The sequence below is a fragment of the Dipodomys merriami genome, unplaced genomic scaffold, assembly GCF_024711535.1.
Source record: "Dipodomys merriami isolate MVZ:Mamm:240054 unplaced genomic scaffold, mDipMer1.0.p SCAF_57, whole genome shotgun sequence".
In the NCBI taxonomy this organism is placed as follows: domain Eukaryota; kingdom Metazoa; phylum Chordata; class Mammalia; order Rodentia; family Heteromyidae; genus Dipodomys; species Dipodomys merriami.
In genome coordinates, this window is record NW_027206146.1 from 4652091 (window position 1) to 4673917 (window position 21827).

At 57.4% G+C, this 21827-nt stretch overlaps 1 protein-coding gene across 6 annotated transcripts in view; it reads right to left on the bottom strand.

The window, feature by feature from the left end:
• Positions 1–485: 485 nt before the first annotated feature.
• The window catches only part of Myh14 (myosin heavy chain 14), a 52016-nt gene continuing 30674 nt past the window's right edge, over positions 486–21827 (bottom strand). For all 6 annotated transcript variants that reach the window (XM_070000907.1, XM_070000908.1, XM_070000909.1 and 3 more), the window contains 24 exons: positions 21285–21354; positions 20868–21028; positions 20217–20325; positions 19848–19979; positions 18781–18987; positions 17703–17840; positions 16987–17110; positions 16573–16744; positions 14844–15056; positions 14303–14447; positions 13876–14082; positions 12626–12730; positions 12046–12198; positions 10932–11180; positions 9677–9889; positions 8548–8760; positions 7017–7178; positions 6081–6209; positions 5739–5827; positions 5538–5661; positions 4992–5200; positions 2682–2790; positions 1384–1556; positions 486–946 (listed from right to left, as the gene is read on the bottom strand). In XM_070000907.1, coding sequence (XP_069857008.1) covers positions 805–946; positions 1384–1556; positions 2682–2790; positions 4992–5200; positions 5538–5661; positions 5739–5827; positions 6081–6209; positions 7017–7178; positions 8548–8760; positions 9677–9889; positions 10932–11180; positions 12046–12198; positions 12626–12730; positions 13876–14082; positions 14303–14447; positions 14844–15056; positions 16573–16744; positions 16987–17110; positions 17703–17840; positions 18781–18987; positions 19848–19979; positions 20217–20325; positions 20868–21028; positions 21285–21354 — 3748 coding nt within the window. In that variant the 3' untranslated portion in view covers positions 486–804. The remainder of the gene's footprint in view (positions 947–1383; positions 1557–2681; positions 2791–4991; positions 5201–5537; positions 5662–5738; positions 5828–6080; positions 6210–7016; positions 7179–8547; positions 8761–9676; positions 9890–10931; positions 11181–12045; positions 12199–12625; positions 12731–13875; positions 14083–14302; positions 14448–14843; positions 15057–16572; positions 16745–16986; positions 17111–17702; positions 17841–18780; positions 18988–19847; positions 19980–20216; positions 20326–20867; positions 21029–21284; positions 21355–21827) is intronic.

Sequence of the window (21827 nt, forward strand, 5' to 3'; positions counted from 1 at the left end):
AATTCCCAGGATGGAGGGAACAACAACAACAAACGCCTATGGGGGCTGGGAAGGTGGCTCAGTGGTAGAGCGCTTGCCTTGCATGCCTGAGGCCCTGGGTTCGATTCCTCAGCACCACATATGCAAAAAGAAAAAAAGTCGGAAGTGGTGCTGTGGCTCAAGTGGTAGAGCGCTAGCCTTGAGCTGAAGAGCTGAGGGACAGCGCCCAGGCCCAGAGTTCAGGCCCCACGACCGGAACCCCCCCTCCCCCCCAAAAGCCTATGGGCTTTACTGCCCAGGCTGGCTTCGAACCTCCATCCTCAGACCCCAGTCTTCTGAGTAGCTGGGATTACAGGGTAGCAAAATCACTACGTTTAAGGGGTTGTACCCCACGGAGTGTTCCCACTGCGGGGTCTGTGGAAGCGGGATTGGAACCCGTCCTCAGGTTGAAGTCATGCCCGTCTTCCCCCCCGCCCCCCCGCACTCTGCATGAAGGGTCACAGCTGTCCGGTTGGAGGGTGCAGTTTATTTCCGCTAGTGCGCCCCCACTAGCTGGGAGGGGGAGACACCCCAGCCTGCGACCACAAGATGGCCTGAAAGGGGGTCGGAGAGATCTGGGGAGTCCGGGGCAGTTGAGAAAGGTCAGCGGGCTGAGCTCGAGCCAGCCGCCCCGCCTCCCTCCAGACCAGCGCCCGCCCCGGCTCCGCCCCGCCCGGTCCGGGGTCTGGGTGGAGGGGTCGGTCAGCGCCACGAAGTGCCAGAGGCCTTCGTCTCCAAACAGCAGGGCAGAGAGGCTGTGAGGGGCAGGGACGAGGGCGGCGCGGGTCACTGGGGCGGGGCCTCCGGGGCCTGGGGCGGGGCCTCCTGGCCTGGCTCCGCCCCCTCCGCCTCCTCGTCGGAAGCCACGCCCTCCTCCAGGCGGAAGACTTGCCGCACGGTGCGCGTGGTGAAAGTGAGCGGGCCCCGCCTGTAGGTTGAGAGGGGACGGGACAGAGGTGGGGGGGGGCGTAGAGAGGAGTTAGGGGGCAGAGGGGGGGGGCAGAGAAGGGCATGAGGAATGATGGGGTACGGACAGATGGAGGAGGCCCGGGAGCCAGCAACAGGATGGACAGAAGCAGAGCAGAGGAGGAGGGCAGGCAGGACGACAGAGGGCGGGCAGGAGAGGGGGAGAAGGCGAGGGCGGAATTGATGGGCTCACTAAGGGTCTGGCCTCGCCCTCGCGGCCGGCCCCTGCCCCGGAGCCCCGCCTCCTGCCGCTGAGCTCCGCCCCTGAGCCCCCCCCCCCCCCCTTCCTGCACCTCGGAGCCCCGTGCCCGGAGCCCCGCCCCCTGTGCCCGGAGCCCCACCCCCTGTGCCCGGAGCCCCGCCTCCCGCCCAGCCCTCCCGCCGTGGCCGAGCACGCACCGGAGCCGGTTCCTGAGTGTGGTCACCTCGCGGTTCATGGACTCCGCCGACTCGGTGACGTCCTCCAGCTCCCGCTGGAGCCGCCGGCGACCGGCCTGCGCGCGGGACGCCTCCTCCTCCGCCTCCTCCAGCTGCCGCTTCAGCTGCTTCACCCGGAGGTTCCCCTTCTCCAGCTTGCGGGAGGGCGGGAGCCGGGTCACATGCTGGGGACTCCCGCACCCCCTCCAGCCCCTGTCCCCCCCCCCCGGGCCCTGCCTCCTGCAATCTCTTCTCTGCCACCTGAAAGCCTCATGCTGCTTCCAGCCCTTCTGTCTCTCGGAGGGGTCTCCCCTCACCCAGGGCTGGCCCTAGCCCGCCAAGGCTCCCCCACATCACAGGGGTAAGACCCCAGTCCTCAGCCTGGTGCTCAGGCCTAGCTCTTAAGCCCACTGGCCAGCTTCATCAAGATCCCCTTCCAGATCCTTCCATCCCTTTTCTGGAAGTGAACTTGTGATCTAATTTAATTCCCATCACTCCCTACCCTCTTTCTTCTCTCCGGCCATACAGCTTTGTTTTTTGCTCTGAAATGATCGAATTCTTTTTATTTTTTTATTTTTGCCAGTCCTGGGACTTGAACTCAGGGCCTGGACACTATCCTTGAGCTTCTTAGGCTCAAGGCTAGCTCTCTACCACTTGAGCCACATCACTACTTCAGGCTTTTTCTGTGTCTGTGGTACTGAGGAATGGAACCAGGGCTTCATGCATGCTAGGCAAGCACTCTACCACCAAACCACATTCCCAGCCCCTGGAATTCATTTTGGTTTCCCAGGGCTGTTGCACTTAACTGTCCCCAATCTAAAGAAGCTCCTCTATTCTTGCCTCTATCTTCCTTCCCTGGTCTCACTCATTGTCCTGGACACAATCTATCTTTATCTTTGCTTATGAATATGTTGGCCAAGCCCTTTCCCAGCTCGGTAATTTTAGGAATGAATAGTTAACAAAGTGAAGCTGAGCTTTTAAGGGCACAGTGATTTGATCTGGAGCCAGGGGCTGGGAAGGTGGCTCAGTGGTAGAGCGCATGCCTTGCATGCATGAGGCCCTGAGATTCGAACAAAGCGGAGCTGAGCTTTTAAGGACACATGGACTGGGCCAGGCAGACAGTTCTGGGATTTGATCACCTGCCAACTCCACCCCATTCCTGCTAAACACATGGCATCTGATCCTCCCCATATGTCACTTTCTTCCCCTGAGTTGGGCCTCTCCTGATACTTCCTGTGATGGTAGCTGCATGTCTCCGGTCAGTGGCCACAGCGGCTTACCTGGTCCCGGAGCTGGTCGGCCACCCTCCTCTCCTCCTCCACCTGGAGAACCACCTCCTTCAGCCGCTTCTCAGCCCTTCGGACCAGCTTGCCAGAGAGGATCCGCTCTCTATTGGAGGATGGGAGTGGGGGAGGGAGGCTCAGGGGGAGGCCCATGGGCATGGCCCCTCCATCTTGCTGTGACGCTTCTGTTCTGGGAACCAGCCTGTGCCCCATTTCCCACCCCAGAGCTATTAGATGCTGGCACTAGGTCTTCCTTGCATCCTTTCCTCCTACTATGACAATTATGACCTTTGGAGTAAATATGTATTCTGTCTTCCTATATCAAAGATAGGCACAAAGGCCCTTCTCCCACTGAGGGGATATCACAGCCCTAAGCCCAGGTAGCCCAGCCTCTGATACAGCGAGTCCTCAGCATATGAGAACTACTCCTACTATGGTAACTACAACTGTTGACTTGTACAGAGAATAAGGGAATCTTGTGTATTGGAGAGAGACGATGTATAGGTTTCTCAATATATTCTGTTAGCTTTATTACAGTACTTCTTCACTGTGCATGCTATGGGAATGGGCCAGGTTATCCCACTGACTGAAGATGGAGACTCTATAGTGCTGCTACTTCCTGGCTCTGAATGGGGATGTACAGCCATTTTGTGACCATGAAGGAAATACTGACTCAGAGCCTTAACCTCTTTGAGTTGTGTGGCTCCAACTTTTTTTTTTGGGGGGGGGTCTGGTTGTGGGGCTTGAACTCTGGGCCTGGGCGCTGTCCCTCAGCTCTTCAGCTCAAGGCTAGCATTCTACCACCTGAGCCACAGCACCACTTCTGACTTTTTTTCCCCCGTTTATGTGGTGCTGAGGAATCGAACCTAGGGCCTCATGCATGCAAGGCTCTACCACTGAGCCACCTTCCCAGCCCCTGGCTCCAACTTTTTGTTGTTGTTGTTGTTGGTCATGGGGCTTGAACTCTGGGCTTGGCACTGTCCTTGTGATCTTCAGCTCAAGGTGAGTGCTCTACCACTTCAGCCACAGTGCCACTTCTGTTTTTCTAGTGGTTTATTAGAGATAAGAGTCTCACAGACTTTCCTGCTCAGGCTGGCTTTGAACTGCTATCCTCAGATCTCAGCCTCCTGAGTAGCTAGGATTACAGGCATGAGCCACCAGTGCCCAGCTATTTTTTTTTTTGTCGGTTGTGGAGTTTGAATTCTGGGCCTGGGCGCTGTCCCTGATCTCTTACTCAAGTCTGGTGCTTTACCACTTGAGCCACAGTGCCACTTCCAGATTTCTGGTGGTTAATTGGAGATAAGAGTCTCATGGATTTTCCTGCCAGGGCTGGCTTTGAACCTCCATCCTCAGATCTCAGTGGGATTACAGGTGTGAGCCACTGGCACCTGGCTTCCAAATTTTATTATCTATCTTAGAAGTAAGAAATTTTGCTTTGTGGTGGATTGAGGGGGGAAAAAAGTGTCCCCAAATCTCACTTGTTCCCAAGTGCTCTCATCTTTGGCTCCTGTCAAGGGGTAATGGTTTTCCCCATGCTTTTTAACCTGAGCTCCTAATATAACCTGCTCAGTTCAAATAGACTATGGAAGAAGTGATTCTGTATAGACCTCAAGAACATTTTCCTGAAGGGTAAACAAAGGAGGAGGCTGCAATGCTTGGTAAGAAATGTACGCATTATCCTGCCCATGTAATTGTAACTCCTCTGTACAGTATGTTCACAAATAAAATAAAATTAAATTAAAAAAAAAAAGAACATTTTCCTGGGCTGAAAAGGTGGCTCAGTGGTAGAGCACTTGCCTTGCATGCATGAGGCCCTGGGTTCAATTCCTCAGCACCACATAAGCAAAAAGAAAAAAGCCGGAAGTTGGCACTGTGGCTCAAGTGGTAGAGCGCTAGCCTTGAGCTGAAGAGCTGAGGGACAGCGCCCAGACCCAGAGTTCAGGCCCAACGACCGGACCCCCCCAAAAAAAAGAAAAAAAAAGAACCTTTTCCTCTTTCCCTCACTTGCTGGACTTTGAGTTTGCCACACAACCACTCCCTGGCTAGCCTGCTGGGGATGAGAGCCACATGTTAGCTTAGTTGTTCTGGAATAAGGCCTAGTTTACCTATTCCTGAGCACAGCTCAAGAGAACCTACCAGTCAGCCCCAAACTCAGAAGCAGTAATAAGTAGTGCTTTAAGTCACTGAGGCTTAGGTACTTTTTGTTACACAGCTCTAGCTAACTGCTCCATTCATTCTTACATAGCTGGTACTGTCAGCAGGACGGCAGGTCCATGCAGCCCAAAAGCACACTCTCTCTCCACTGACCTGCTCTCCTGTTCCAGCTGCTCTTCTGCCTGAGCCAGCTTGGATTCAAGGGCAGCGATCACCATCTTCTGGCGTGCCCGGGCCCCTGCGTCCTCCTCACCCAGGCGTCCCCGTAGCTCCTGCATCTGTCTCTCTAGCTGCTGTCGTCCACTCTCAGCCTTGGCTGAGAAGCTGCGCTCAGCAGACAGCTCTGTGGTGAGGGACTCCACCTGGAGCAGGTGGGGAAAGGCAGACTCAGAGGAAGAAGGTGGCAAAGCCGGGCCTCCCCCAGAAGCAAGCAGGCTGGCAACTGCTGGGTGTAATCACATGGACTGCCGGATACAAAAGGCCCAGGCAACATGGGCTTGTGGTTTGACATCACCGGATAATGCTCCAGGCACAGGTTTTAACCATTTTACGGTGTTACCCCTATTTTAATACATTCACAAGATGATCACAAGCCTGTTTAAGTGCTGTAGCTCCTGCCTCTGACTGTGAATGAGTCTATTTCGGGGTTATCACATTGTGGGGGGAGGGGAGTGTGATGGGGGTGGCAGCCACGGTCACCTGCAGGAGTAGCTTGCGGTAGCGGTCACCCAGTAGCTCGGCGTTGCTCTGCTCCTCCTCCAGCTCCTCCTCCATCTGCCCCAGGCGCCCCTCAAGCTGCCGCTTCTCCTCAAGGATGGCTGCCCTAGGAAGAGCCGAAGGGGGGGGGTGAGGGCAAGAAGGTCAGGGCGGGTGCCAGGCTGCCGTCCTGGTGCCACTCACTTGCTGAGGTTGCCATTGGCCACCTCATCTGCCATCTCATCGCGGTCCTGTTGGGCCTGTCGCCGGGCACGGTCTGAGGCTGCCAGTTCCTGCGGTGACAGGGTCAGTGGTCAAGCATGGTCAGTGGTGGGCCAAGTCGTGGGGAGCTCTCTGGACACTGGCCTTACCCCTACCTGGCCCTCCCTCTCACATCGCTCAGCTCTGCCCCACAGGTGTGGTCCCTGGGCTTTAATGGAGGATAATCCACCCAGGACCACTGGTAAGCCCCGCCCACATCCCTCCCAGGACTCCAAGTCAGCCCTGCCCACATCCCCACCCAGGACCACCAGTTCCTAGCTTCACCTCCTGCAGGCGCAGCACTTCCGCTTCCAGCCCCTTGAGGCGCTTCTCACTCTCCCGGTTCTGGGCAAAGATCTCCTCCCGGGAGCTGCGGGTTTCCTCCACCTCCCGCCACAGCTCCTTCATCTGGGCCTGCACAGAATGGAGGGCGTGGTGGGTAAACTTGGCCTTGTCTCACAGAAAATCCCAACAACAGGGTATAACTGTCATTCTCAGATTAAAGGGGAAAGAAGTCCAAAACAAGCCTGTAAGCAATTTCCGTATTAAAGATGACGTGACATTGAGAAGGGATAGACTAGGGGAAATGGGACTTAACTTAGAGACAGGAACTAAGGACAGCACTATCAGAAACTTCACTAGGGGCGTGCAGCCCGGGTCTCACCCTCGCTGAGAGGCAGCCCATTGGCACTGGGGTTGAATTCATGCTTGGTAGGCAAGTGCTCCACGGAAGGCCACGCCCACCAGAAGCACCACCCAACCACTGTATGGCCACGCCCATTTTCTGGCCACGCCCACATGGGGCTGCACTTGCAGCCCTGCAGTAGGTCTTTGATTCCTGCTCACTTGCTGAATAAAACCCCGCCGGCCTCTACCTCCTTTAGTGTCTTGGCTTAGGATTCCTTCTTCTGTCAGGAGGGCCTGTGGTGTCCAGAGCCCAGGCCTGGTCTCTCCTGGGACGGCGTGACCCCCACTCCCACCCCACTAACCCCTGATGACAAATGCCACGAGCCAGGACATCAAACTGCAGCACTTGAAACAAAGCAGCTGGGAAGTGCCAAGAGAACGAATGGAATGAGGATTTGTGATAGGGAGCTGACCAAGGTGCTGGCTAGATCTGACAGGTGGATGAGGCCCTGTAACTAGTCTCAGAGTGTCTGAGGGGGGAGATGTGGTTCTCTCCCGCTAGGAGCCCCCCACCCAACGGAGCCCCTTCCTTGCCTGCATCTTTCGCAGCTGCTTCACCGCCTCCTCCTTGCTCTGCCCCGCGGCCGCTGTCTGCGCCTTCAGCTCCTCCAGCTCCGCTTCCAGTTTCTTGCGCGCAGCCACGGCCAGGGCCCGCTGCTTCCGCTCCTCGTCCCGTTCCACTTCGGCGTCCCGCAGCTGGGGGAGAGGCCCAGTCATGGGATGGGGTTCCCGGACCCCCAGGGTCTACCCCAAGCCCCTGCCTTTCCTTTCCTCCCCACCCCATACCCTCCAGTCTTCTTGCTCGAGCCTCCCTCCCAGTTTCCCATCTCTCCCCACTCCATTGGCACACAACTCCAGAAGCTCCCCAGAACCCCAGACAGGTCTAGGCCAAGGGGTCCAGGAGAGACAGGAGCATCCTGACATCCCAGGCCTTGGGGCACCTGGTCATTTCCTCTCCCTGCCCTCCTGAGGTCCTGCACCCCCCCCCACAGGCTGCTCCCCACCAGGCCCCAGAAGGGTCTTTAAGGTACTCAGAGCCACCTCTGCACCTTTCATGAGGGGTCCCTAGAGGACACTTGGGGACCCTCCCCCAGCCCCTCAGCAACTTAGCACCAAAAGCTCAGCACAGAGGGAGGCCTGGGGTAAAGGAGGCAGTAGCAAATGCAGACACAAGCGTAAGGATGGGGTAAGGAGTGACAGGGGGGCAGTGGTTGGTCTCAGGGTATGAAGGGCTGAGAGTGGAAAAATAGGGGAGACTGCTGGCACAAAACACACAGTTTTATTTCTGCTGTGCTGGGGATGGAACCCAGGGCCACGTGCATGCAAGGTAAGTGCTCTCCCTTTGGACCCATAGCCTCAACTCTTTGGATTTTATGTGCTTATCAATTTGCTGATACCAGGATCTCTTGCTCTGCCACTTGAACCATGCCTCCAGCCCTGCTTTTTGCTGTTTTTGTCAGTTATGGGGCTTGAACTCTTGGCCTGAGTGCTGTCCTTGAGCTCTTCAGGTCAAGGCAAATACTCTACCACTTAAGCCACAGCATCACTTCTGGTTTTCTGGTGGCTTATTGGAGATAAGAGTCTCATGAACTTTCCTGCCTGGGCTGTCTTTGAACCGTGATCCTCAGATCTCAGCTTCCTGAGTAGCTAAGATTACAGGTGTGAGCCACAGGCACCCAGCTTATTTTATGTGTGAACCAGAGTCTTGTTTAAATTTGCCGGGGCTGGCCTCAAATCCTCCATCCTGCCTCTACCTCCTGAGCAGTTGGGACTACCTACAGGTGCACACCATCATGCTTGGCCCCAGGTCTTTGGGTTGACAGCTGGAAGGGGAAAGTGGATGATGGAGGAGTAGGGTCGGTCAGTGGTGATGTCTTCATGTGGTGGGTGGTGGATGAGCCAAATGCACGAAGAGCTCCCTGGTGGAGGGGTGGCTCGGAGGAAGATGGTTCTAAGGCAGGAGCATGGCTGCCCATGGAGTGGGATCTAATAGATGCCCGCCACCCGCTGTCCCTCTGTGTCTGGGCTGCTGAGCTGCTGGGCCGCTGGGCCCTCCCGACTGTACCTGCTTGGCCAGATGCCTCCGCCTCTCCTCACTGGCCTCATCCCGGCCCTGCAGGTCGCGTTCATGCTGGGCTCTGAGGGCCTGCACAGTCACCTCCAGGCGCAGCTTGGCATCCTCAGCGGCCGTCAGCTCATCCTCTAGCTCTGTCACCTGCGTCCGCAGGTCGCTGGCCGCTTGCTCCGCCACCCTGCAGGTGCGCTCCAGCTCATGCACCTGGTGGGGAGGGGCGGGGACAGTGAGGGGGGGAGGGGGGCAGGGGGTGCCCCTAGGAAGAGGGGAGGCAGCAAGCTCAGGTGCCTGTTCTTCAGTGTGTCTCATCCTTAATCATCCTAAAACAGCTCACAAAAGTCTGCATTGTACAGGTAAATCCATCATCAAGAAAAAAACAAAAACCCAAAATTACTTTTTTTCCCCTACAACTTGAGCCATACCTCCAGAAATCTCAGAATTTTAGTATTCTGATCTCAAGCCCTCAGGGTCTTTTTGTGTGCCCTTACTGAGCCTTGAACTTAGGGGCCTGGGTGTTGTCCCTTAGCTTTTTCACTCAGGCTGGCGTTCTACCACTTGAGCTACAGCTACAGTTCTGGCTTTTTTTTTTTTTTTTTTGTCAGTCATGGGACTTGAACTCTGGACTTGGGCGCTATCCCTCAGCTCTTCAGCTCTAGGCGAGTGCTCTACCACTAGAGCCACAGTGCCACTTCTGGTTTTCTAGTGGTTTATTGGAGATAAGAGTTTCATGGACTTTCCTGCCCGGGCTGGCTTTGAACTGTGATCCTCAGATCTCAGCCTCCTGAGTAGCTGGGATTACAGGCATGAGCCACCTACGCCTGGCTAGATAAGGGCTTTTGAACTTGTAAATCAATCATCTAAAGCTGGTGAGTCTAGTCTGAGCATGCGCTACATCAGCTGACTCTTGCTCATGATGGCTTACTTCCTCTGAGTTTCCTGATTTCCCAGTGTGAGCTCACTTTTTCTGTGGCTACATCTGTGGGAATGGTGTGTGGAAATGAATCGAAGTGAGAGCAATTGGTGCTTGTGGACGACATACACACCGTGTTCTTCTCAAGCACATGTGTCCACACCTCCCCCACACATAAACCCTGGTGTCTGGGGAATGGGAGTCACTCACATTCTTGCCCACATCGTCCTTGCTACCCAGCAACGCCTCCAGCTCAGCCCGCAGAGCCCGATTCTGCCGCTCTAGCTCCTCCCGCGCCTCCTGCTCCTCCTCCAGAGCCCGAGTCAGAGACAGAGCCCGGGCCTCGCGCTCCCGGCCCTCGGCCTCCACACGCTCTCGATCCTCCACCGCCCGCAGCACCGCGGCCTTTTCCTCTGCCAGGAGCTGGGGGGGGGGGCAGGTTAGGTGGGTCCCAGGAATAGGGCAAGGAGAGACAGAAACACAGAGACAGAGAGAGACATAGGAACCTGACAGGATGACAGCCCTGGTGACATAGCAAGCCAGATCGGTTCCCAGATGAATGAAACCTACTAGTCCTTTGGACCATTCACCCTGCAGAGATCTTTCTTCCACTTTGGGTGGTGCTAAATGTACATGCACATGTACACACACACACACACACACACACACACACACACACACACACACACACATCTATTGGTACTTCGTGGGGTTTGAACTCAGGGCCTTATGCTTGTCTACCACTTGACACATGATCCCATTCCTTTTTTTCCAATAGAATCTTGGTTTTTGCCCACACCAGCCTGGACAGCAATCCTCCTATTTATATGCTTCCTCCACTCCACCCCCATATCTAAAATAACAGGCACCCACCCCCATACCCAGCAACTGAGATGGGATCTTGTGAATACTCTGCTCATCCTGGCCTCAGTCACAATCCTCCCATCTCCACATTCCTTAGAAGCTGGGATTATAGATGTGCAGTGCATACCTCGTCCCAACCTTTTCTGCATCTATGCCGATCCCCTCAGGCATTTGCCAACAGTAAGGGAGAGCTGACTCACACATGCTGCTGATTCTCTCTTAACTCATCCTCAGGGCTGGTCCATTACGTGGCAGCATGCCAACTTCCCAGATGGGTAAAGCGAGGCTAAGATGGGAAACACAAGTTCCCCAAGGAACCCAGCGAATGAGCAAGGGTACAAGAGAGATGTGCTATTTCCTCGGCTGCTCATGGCACCCTGGGGGGACCACAGCAATCCAAATGAGGACACCTCCAAAGCAAGAGGGAAGCGTAAACCAGGGCACACAGGGCGGCCTACTTTCGGGGGCCCAGGGGAAGCAGCAGCCAGCCTCCTTCTCCTCCACCACCACAGGTGACGCCACAACATCACGACCCCTATGGCGGTAGGGGGAGGGGGAATTGGCTGAGCCAGCTCCTAGCTGGGTAAACCAAGGCACACACCTGGTCGAACTTGCGCTGCTTCTTCTCCAGTGAGCTCACGAGCTGCCGCTGCTGCTCCAAATCCATGATGGCGTCGTCCAGCTCCTGCTGCAGCCGGCGGCGGCCCCGCTCCAGGCGCTCAGCTGCCTCGGTCTTCTCTGCCAGGCGTTGAGCCAGGGTCTCAGCCTCCCTGGTGGCCCGGCGCCTGGCCTCCTCCCCTGCCTCCAGTGCCCCGGCCTCCTCTTCCTGGCGTTTCCGCCACTCTGAGAGCTTTGGGAGGTGGCGGGGGGGGGGGGGGGTGGGGGGGGGAGAAGGGGGAGGAGGAAGAAGGTCAGGGGAAAGTGACCAAAGTGTGACCTGGTGGGGACCCATTTCCCAGGCTCCCCCAGGCTCTCCTGCTCAGAGTGGACATGGGTGGAGGTCTATGTACTGTGACTCCCCCTGGGAGACTCAAACCATGGTCAGCACCCATAGCTGACTCACACTGGGGTCCTTCTTCAGGTCGTCCCTCCCCAGTCTAAAGGAGAAACTGAGCCAGGGAGATGGAGGCTCCAGTAGAGCAAGTCTATACATGGCTTCAGCATCTCTTCTGAATATTCAGGAGAGTTCTTAGGGACAAAGACATCTGAGTATGGGTTTTGAAGCATGCACAGGAGTTGGCTAGTTGAAGGCTTGCCCCCCCATAGCTCTACGTTGGGCTGTGCAGGGGGGCCCTAACTCTCACCTAATCTAACTCTAGTGGAGATCTACTTTGTTCTATTTTGGGGGTTGGGCGATTTTTTTTTGGAGACTAGATTTTGCTATGTAGCCCAGGCTGGGCCTGAACTGGTGGAATTGCAGGTGTATGTCACTACGCCTGGCTTTGGAGCTCCACTTCAAGGGGTTTCACAGTCTGGTTGGAAGGTTAATGGCAGGCAGGGAGCTATGGAAGGGCGGTGGGCAGGGAGGGCAGGTCAGCTGTGGAGGACGGTCCTCCAAGGTGGGGGGGGGGCCTGGAGAGGAGAGCTGGGTGGGGCAAGGGACAGCAGGAAGATGGCGTCTGGCTCCAGTGGGTGGGAGCAGGACCGTCTCTGAGCCCGGGCTCAGGAGGAGCAGCATGGGGCCGCGTATCCCTGAGGGCATGTTCACTGCCCACCTGGGCCTGGGCGCTCTGCAGCTCCCGGCCCGCCCGCTCCCGGGCCGCCGCCTCTTCTTCCAGCTGCTCCCGCAGCCCGGCCGCCTCAGCCTCCATGGCTCGCACGCGGGACCCCAGAGCCAGTTTAGCCCTGGTTTCCTCCTGCAGCAGCTCCTGTGGGTGGAGGCGACAGCTCAGCACAGTGGAGCAGGGCCAGCATGCAGGTGGGCGGGACTGGGAAGGTTGCAAGGGGTGGAGCCAGGGCCGGGAGGTGGGGCTTGGGTGGGGGCGGAGGCCAGTAGGACAGAGCAGAGCCCAGTGGAGCTTGGCAGAGGGGCGTGGCTTTGGGGGCGTGTCATTGGGCGCGGTTTGGGCGTGTGGGCAGGGTATTGGGTGTGGGTTGTCAGGTGCAGGAGGGTCTTTGCTGGGCAGATATTGGGCGTGGCTTTGGTGGGTGTGGGGCGTGGCTTCGCTGGGCGTGGCTTGGCAGTAGGCGGGGCTTTGCTGGGCAGGCATTGGGCGTGACCCTGGTGGTGTGGGCGGGACTTCGGTGGGCGGGGCACTGGGCGTGGTTTGGCGGCGGGCAGGGCCAGTCGGTTACCTGGGCGTCGTGCAGCTGGGCCTCAGTGCTGCTCAGCTCCTTGGCCAGCCGGATGGCCTTAGATTCGGCCTCGCTGAGTGCGCCGGACACGTTCTCCAATTCAGCCTGCAGAGGCAGGACGAGGATGAAGCCCACTGAGGTGGCTCCCACCTGCTGACCCAGTGTCTCAGATCCCCGCACTCAGGCATAGAAGGGGCCGGAGGCTGCCCCGAGTGCGGGGCCTCCGCTGACCATGAGTTGCACGGCATCCGCCGCCGCCCCAACAAGGAAGTACAGAAACAGCGACAGGGACCAGGTGCAGCAGATCCACCAGATCCAGACGGAAAACCCTGGGGCCTCACACCTGTAATCCCAGCTATTGGGGAGACTGAGGTCAGGAGGATACAGGCGAAAAAGTGATGCTCCTTACTCCCATCTCAACCAATAAAAGGGTGAACGTGGCCAGGCACAGGCTCACGCCTGTCATCCTAACTGATCAGGAGGCTGAGATCTGAGGATCACAGTTCAAAGACAGCCTGGGCAGGAAAGTCCGTGAGACTCTTGTCTCCAATAAACTACTCAGAAAAAGCAGGAAGTAGTGCTGTGGCTCAAATAGGAGAGCACCTGCCTAGCAAGCACCAGGCTCTGAGTGGTACCTCTCAGAGAGATGGGGGGGCAGGGAAGCACACTAGATGTGGTAATTCACATCAATAATCACAGCCACTTGGAAGGAGTTAAGAGGATTGTGGGTTTGAGGCCAGACTGAACAGTTAGTAAGACCTTATTTTAAGGAAAAAGAAGACTGGGAATGGGAATGTGGCTTAGTGGAGTATTTGCCTAATGTGCAAGAAGCCCTGGATTCGATTCCTCAGTACCACATATGCAGAAAAAGCCAGAAGTGGAGCTGTGGTAGAGCACTAGCCTAGAGCAAAATGAAGCTCAGCGACAGTGCCCAGGCCCAGAGTTCAAGCCGCAGGACTGGCACCAAAAAAAGAAAAGAAAAGGCCTGGGGGTGGAGCTGAAATGATACATACAGCACTTCTTGCCCACTAATCAGAAGGTCTATCAAACGGAATGTTTTTAGAGGACAAGCTCACCAAATTATTAACTCATAGGAGCTGGAAGGGACCACGTGATCGGATTGAATCCCCAGAGATCCAGAGAGGGTGAGCATCTCATCCAAGGTCACACAGCAGAGCCTCCCCCCCCCGCCCCGGCCCCCAACACACATACATACACACACACACACACACACGGGGCCTGCCACTCACCTGGGCTCGCTGCAGCTTCTCGGCAGCCTCAGCCCGGGCTCGCTCCCCATCACCAGCCCGGCCCTGCATCTCCTGCAGCTGGGATTCCAGGCGGCGCCTCTTCTGCTCACTTTCCTGCCGCACAGTCTGCAGGCTGCTCAGCTCCGTCCGCAGCTCAGACACCTCAGTCTCCAGGGTCAGGCGGGTTTTCTCCCATGCACCTTTGCCCTGTGGTGGCAGGGAAGTGAGCCAAGAGCTGGGTCCTGTCTTCCAGCAGCCCAGCACACTTCTGCCACAGGGCCTTTGCACTGGCTGCTCCCCAAAGGGAGAACTATCCCTTCCCGGCCCATCTAGACACATGGCACAAACTCAACGCTGCTGAATGAAGGAGCTGGCCAAGAGTTCCCCCCCCCCCACAGTGCCCCGCCCCTCCTCCATGCCCACCCACCCTCCGGGCTTGTTCCAGCTGCTCCGCCAGCTCTCCCAGCGCCTGGCCGTGCCGCTGCCGCAGCTCCTGGATCGCCACCTCGTGAACCCGTGCTTCCTCTTCCAGAGCCTTCTTCAGCTCGGTCACCTCCTGCTCTCTTTTGGAGCTTATCATGGGAAAGAAAATGGGCCCAGGATTTCAGACAAGAGGAAAAGGGGACTTTGGGTTTGGGGAGGTGATATTGTGAAATTGTAGGGCTGGGGGAAGGACTGTGGCTTTAAGGGTGAACTCCTACATCACTCAAAACCCTACTCAAAAGGCTCCTTCTCAGGAAGCCTTCCTGGATCTTTTCCCATAGACTTCAGTTCAAGGTGTTGGCTTATTATCTGTAAATGGCCTGTTTCACTCCACTAAAATTCTCACTATTCTGGATTGGGGCTATCTTTGCTTAAATCTCCTTGTCCAAGCCATCAGGATGTCCTAGCATGGCCACACAGCTGACTCATCCAGGCTGCTCCTGGAGCCCTTGCGTCTAGTCCCTGAGTGGGGGGCCGGGCCTCACCGCAGCTCCTGCTGTGCGTTGGTGGAGTCCAGCGTGTCCTCCAGCTCGCCCCGCAGCGCCTCCAGCTCCTCGCCCAGGTCTCGGCGCTGCTTCTCTGCCTTGGCCCTGGCCGCTCGCTCTGCCTCCAGGTCTTCCTGGGCCTCTGCCAGGCCAGCCTGAACCTCCCGGAGGGATTTGACCAGTTGGGTCCGGGCCCCACTCTCCTCCTCGGCCCTGTAGGGGGCAACAAGGACCACGGTTGGCATGGAGGCAGAGGGTGGGCCAAGATGGTTTTTCTGGGTCTAGAGAGGATGGAGGTGTTTCCATGTGTGCCTATGGGGGCACACTGCTGTAATCCTACCTAGTTGGGAGGCTGAGGTAGGAGGATCGAGGTCTGAGGCAAGATGGAGGAAAAGCTTGAGACCTTATCTGATAAACAAATAGTAAGAGGCCAAAAACTGGGGTGATAATAGTTCTGATAAAAAAAAAAATAGCCGGGCGCTGGTGGCTCACGCCTGTAATCCTAGCTACTCAGGAGGCTGAGATCTGAGGATCACGGTTCAAAGCCAGCCCGGGCAGGAAAGACCATGAGACTCCTATCTCCAATAAACCACCAGAAAACCTGAAGTGGTGCTGTAGCCCAAGTGGTAGAGCACTCGCCTTGAGCTGAAGATCTGAGGGACAGCATCCAAGCCCAGAGTTCAAGCCCCATGACCGACCAAAAAGAAAACAAAAACAAAAATAAACCACCCAGCGATCGGCTGGGAAGGTGGCTCAGTGGTAGAGTGCTTGCCTAGCATGCATGGGTTGGATTCCTCAGTACCACATACACAGAAAAAGCTGGAAGTGGTGCTGTGGCTCAAGTGGTAGAGTGTTAGCCTTGAGCAAAAGAAGCTCAGGGACATTGTTCAGGCCTGGAGTTCAAGCCCCAGGACTGGTAAAAACAAAGAACAAAAACAAAAAAACACAAAACACCTGGTGCTTATCCTGGGGCCAGGCCGTGACCAAGGGTTGGGCAAGAGCTTTCTTTCATGAACCGCAGGGCTCCTGCAAGTGCCCCCACTTTATAGAAGAGACAGCCAAGAGACACCAGGGCTGGGTGGACGGGGAGGACGAGGCTCCCGCTAAGATGGACTCAAAAGGGTGACTGGTTGCACCTAAGACCATGGGTTCTAGGCCACATGCACTTCCCTTTTCCTCCTCTCTGAAATGGAGCTGCACCTGCCCATCCTCAAGACGTCTCAGACTGCACAAGTGCCCCATCTGGCCTTCAGTAGGGGCTCCTACTGAAGCGTGGGTGCATGCAATTATAAGGGAGGGGGTCAAGCCGGGCGCTGGTGGCTCACGCCTGTAATCCTAGCTACTCAGCAGGCTGAGATCTGAGGATTGCGGTTCAAAGCCAGCCTGGGCAGGAAAGTCTGTGAGACTCCTATCTCCAATAAACCACCAGAAAACCGGAAGTGGCGCTGTAGCTCAAGTGGTAGAGCGCTCGCCTTGAGCTGAAGAGCTGAGGGACAGTTCTCAGGCCCAGAGTTCAAGCCCCATGACTGACAAAAAAAAAATAATAATAATAAAAAAATAAGGGAGAGGGTCAATCTGGAGGCGCCAGGCTGGAGAGGTGGGTGAAGGGTCAGGGGGTCCCCACTGCAGCCTGACAGAGGACACGACCAGAGTGCTGGAGACTCGGGTCACGGGTCAGGTGTCCAGGGGCACCTCCATGGGTGTTGGGTGGGGCAGGGGGAGGACGTACTTGAGCAGGGCCGCCTGCAGCTCCTCCTCCTTGCGGCCCAGCTGCACGCGCAGCTCCTCCGCCCGCTGCTGCTGCTCCAGCATCTGCTCCTGAAGCTCGGAGCTCTCCCCATCCAGCCGCCGCTTCAGTTTCTCCAGCTCCTGCCGCCCCTTCTCTTCCTTGCGCAGCCGGTCTGTGGGCAGGGGCAGTGGTGTGTGTGTGTGTGTGTGTGTATGTGTGTGTGTGTGTGTGTGTGTGTGTGCCTTCACCAGCTGCCTTCCTGCTCCTCCCCCTCCCTCTGACCCCTGCCCTGCCTCCTCCCTCTGACTCCAGCTCCCCTGCCATCTGGCAGGCCAGGACCCCCCGAGTGCCCCCCCACCAGAGCTAGCGAGGTCCACGCAACCCCTCCCCCCCTCCCGCAAGGCCTGCACATACCCTCCATGTCTGCGATCGTGGCCTCATACTTGAGCCTCAGCTTGTTGAGACTCTTGATCTTCTCCTCCTCCTCGGCGGCCTGGGATGAGGACTCGGCCAGGCGCTCCTCCAGCAGACGCCGCTCCTGGCAGGGCAGGGGGAGGGAGGGCAGGGGTGAGCTGGTCAGGAGATGGTGCACAGGCCCAGGCACCGTCCCACACACCAGCCTCACCCCCTCCCACCAAGACTTAGCCAGGGCATCTGTGGATCCCACACTTCGCCCTCACAGGGAACACACTGGGAGGATGCCTGGCATTTGTTTCTCCTTGGGGCTGGCTTGGGACTGTGATCCTCCTATTTCCACCTCCCAAGTAGCCAGAGTGGCAGGCACACACGCCATGCCCCAGCTTAGTAACTGACATGGAGTCTCACTGTTTGCCCAGGTGAGATTCAAACCTTGAGCCTCCCTTCTCTGGTCTTCCAACCAGCCAGGATTACAGGCATGCACTGCCACACCTGACTGTATTTCCTCGTCGAAACAGGGTCTTGCTAACTTTGCCCAGAGGGGCCTCAAGCTCAGATCCTCCTGCCTCTACCTCCCGAGGAGTTGGAATCAAACCCTAGTGCCACCACCCCTGGCACTGATAGATTTCTGGTCCCGCATGGCCCTGCCCTCACCCGGGAGGCGTGGCCTCGCATGGAGGACACACCCACCATGCTCTGCTCTCAGCCCCCACCTTGCTTAGCTTGGTGTTCTGGTCCTCCAGGGCTAGCAAGTCCTCCTCAAACTTCTTCATCTTTGCCTCGGTGGTCACCTTCTCCAGCTGCAGCTTTTGCCGCGCCCCTTCCTCTGCCTCCAGGTGAGTCTCCAGCTCCTGCAGCGGGGAGAAGGGGAGAGGGAGGACCCACAGATTGCACCGATATTGTGAGTCCGCTGGACAAGGCTGGACAGGATCTTTCTGGGCTCCCTGGCTCATGCACTGGCTAGCAAGCAATTATTGAGTGCACGCAGCAGCTGGGTCAGAATTCCCATCTGCGGAAACGTCATACTTGGGGGTGCAGTGTGTGTGGTGCAGATCAGATATAACAAGCAAATGGCTCTATAGATCACCACGGTGATGCCAGCCATCAGGCAATTAAGCCGCCATGAGCCTGTGCTGCTAGGCACACAGAGGCCTGCAATGGCCCAGCCAAGCGGCCTCCTATTCACTCTGCCTCTGCCACCTCCCCGCCTGACCACAGGGCCGGGTGGGACTTTGGCTGACAGGCCAGTATTGGCTAACCAGGAAGTCATTCAAATAAATGGACACAGCCAGTGGTCCACCCCACATCTGTCTCCAGAGCCGCTGCTCCCTCCCCCGAGGTACTGGAGGTGGAACCCAGGGCCTGAAGTGTTACTTTCAAGACAGGTCCTCACTAACTTTGCTCAGGCTGGCTCCCAGCTTGAGATCCTCCTACCTCTGCCTTTTGAGTAGCTGGGATTACAGGCAATCGCCACCACGCCCAATTTATGCACCAGACTGAAGGGGAACCAAATATGCCTGCAAAGGCAGCAGCACAGGGGCAGAGCATCGAGGACTGGAACGCCTAGATCCAGCCGTACCTGAAGCTTCACATTCTAGAGGCTCCAATATTTGAACAAATACATGAGCACTTGAATTTCCTTTTGGCCCCAGCCCCTCCGATCTGAGTTTACTGTGCATTCACCACCCCAGAACACCTGATTGGTAGAAGCTGAGGGAGAAGGGGTACAGCAAGGGGTCTGGGGAGGTGGCCTAAGATGGGGTCCCCCCATGGGGGGAGACAGGGACGAACCTGAATGTGCTGCTGCAGCCTCTTTTTCTCGGCCTGCAGCTGGCGGCTACACTCTTCCTCCTCCCCGACCCGGGCCTCCAGCTCGGTCACCACCAGCTCCAGCTCCTGCTTGCGGGCCGCCAGCCGTCCCCGCGTCTCCTCGGCCTCTGCACACAGCTCGGCCTCGGCTCTCAGCTGCTCGGCCAGGCGGGTGCGCTCCTCCTCCAGCTGCAGGGTGAGGCCTGGTCAGCAGGCACCTCCCAGGCCCTTTTTTCCTCCCCAGCCTCCTCTCAGTCCCCCATGCTCTCCAGGTTCAGTCCTTCCTCCAGAGAAGCCCCCCCAGGGGTCCTTCTCCTCTATCGCTGACTCTACCAGTATGTCCAGAAACCTAATCCAAATTATTCAGGGAAAAAAGCAACAGGACAATACTCAAGAAAGAGTTTGCCTTGGTATCATCATCATCACCATCATCATCATCAACATCATCATCATCACCATCATTACCACCATCATCATCACATCACCATCATCATCACCATCATCATCACTATTATCACCATCACCACCACCACCACCACCACCACCACCACCACCACCATCATCATCATCATCATCATCATCATCATCATCATCATCATCATCATCATCATCTTTTTCATGAGGCAGTGTCTCTCTATATAACCCAGCCTAGCCTCCAATGCAGGATTCTCCTGCCGGCCGCCTCCCAGGTGCTGGGATGCACCCCAGCATTTCAAGATGATAAAATGTTGGAAACAGTTGGAAATCCACCACCCCCAGAACACAACTGGACCCTGCCCGGCGTGGTCCCCAAATCTCACCTTGTAGCTGCCTGGGCAACCTGGCTAGGCCCACCACCAGCCTGAGGGCTGGGCTCGGCTCCATGGAGAGCCCCACCCACGCCGACCCCGCCCACTCCGCCAAGCCACTCCCGCTCGCTTGGTTCTGCGCTGACCACACCCCCATCCTAGCCCACCTAGCCCTGACTGCGCCCTTCTCACCTAGACCACGCCCACGCGCTGCTGGCTCCGCCCCTCTAGCACAGACCACGCCCACCTCCCGCCCCTCACCTGTGTCACGCGGATCTGGAGCTCCCCCACTTCGCGGGCGCTCTGCTGTTGCAGCTCCTGCACTTTCTGCAGCTCCTGGGCGCGCGCCTGCAGCACCTCATCCTGCCGTGTCACCTGCAGCAGGGGCTTCACCTAGGGGAGGGGGGCGTGGTCGGTGGGAGGCGGGGCTGTCTGCGCATGCATCTGTCACCTGGCTGCTGCTCATCCGGTGCCTTCAGTGTAACAAACCGTCTTGGGAGCCCCACAGCCTCTGAGTGGTGAGTCCTCGGGCTACTCACTCAGCCCTGTCTCCGCAAGTCCCTTCCCAGGTCTGTGCAGACCAAACCCCAGGGCCCGGTGATCAGCCGGCCCCACGCTCCTGGGTCTCACCTTGATGAAGAGCCGCCACCACTGCCAGTTCCTGAGCTTGAGGTAGGCTGCGCAGTTCCTCTGCATCACCCGCAGAGCGCTCTGCTGCTGCTGACGCCTCTGGAAGGCCCTGGGGACAGGAGCAGGGGCCGTCACCCTCCCCGCCTGGCCCCAGCGGGCCACTTCTTTGGTTTGGTGCTGAGATAGAACCCAGGATCAGGCCTAACCTTCCCCTGCCTGCCCCTCCCGAGAAGTACCTGGTATTACAGGGGTAAAGCACCATGCCCAACCTCTGAAGCCATTTTAAGGGCTGGAATCTTCTTGTATCCTGAGATGGGCCAGCCTCCCGTGTCTGCAGGGCCTTTGCACAAGCTCTCCTGCCACTCTCCTGCCTGGGTCACCTTCCCTTTGTGTAGCTGGTGCTTAGCTGTGACCAGGCTGCACAGGGCCTCCTCCCTGTCATCTCTTCATCACCCTCTCCCCCTCCCCAAATTCCTGAGTTACCCCTGGCTTTCTCTGCCTTTGCACTAAGTTCCTGGCAATCCTGGGCTCCATAGGGCCAAAAAGCCCAGGTACCCTACAGCTCCCTCTACCCTCTTGAAGGCCAGCGCATCTGGTCAACCTCTCCCAGCTTTGGCCCCTAGCCCCCCAGAAACATTACCTCACACATACCTGCGAGCCAGGTAGCCTCTAGCAGCTGCCTGGAATGACACGATGATGTCTGTGACCTTCAGGTCGCGTTCCTCTTCCAGCTGGGCCAGGACCCCCGCCCGGAAGAAGATTTTGCTCTGTCCCACGCGGTAGAGGTTGGGATCCAGTTCAAGGGCCTGGATCTGTGTTTGGGGGAGGGTTGGGGAGTAGGGGAGAGGAGGTCAGAAGTGGTGGTGATGGGGTGACGTGATGGGGGATAGCAAGGCTCCCTTCCTCTCTCTTTTCCTCCCCGCCCTCTCCTTTCCCCATCACTGAGGCTCTTGCCCATGCGCGCCTCAGGCCCTTCCTCCAAATTGGGGCTCCTGCGCATGCGCGCTCCAGCCCCTGCCTCCACATTGGGGCTCTTGCGCAAGCACACTGGACCTCATCCCCACGCACCATCTTCTCGCAGGCCTGCTTTCCATCCATGAAGCCCTTGGGGATGGCATTGGGCGTGAGGATCTCGTACCTGTGCGGGCCGGAGTCAGGGGGTTACCGGCAGGCTGTGGCACCCACGAACGGCCCAGGCTTCGCAGGGAACCGAGGTGCGGAGTATCCCACTGCCACGGGTGCGTGTTTACGCGCGCAGGACTCAGGCCATGAACCCAGGGCCTGGGCGTGGTCCCTGAGCTCTTTCCTTCCAGGCTGGCGCTCTACCCCTTGAGCCACACCTCCACTTCCGACTTTTTGCTAGTTCGTCGGCAAGAAAAGGCTCACAGACTTTCCTGCCCAGGTTGGATTCAAACCGAGACCCTCAGATCTCAGCCTCCTGAGTAGCTAGGATGACAAGCGTGAGCCCCAGCACCCGGCTTCTGCTTCCTTTTTTAAACTGCAAAGTCAGGTGGGCTACAGCTCGAGGATTGGGGGTCTATCACCCTGAAACTCAGCAGCAGCACACGCAGGTGCCCTGAGCACTGGGAAGGTACGGGGAGGGGGCAGGGG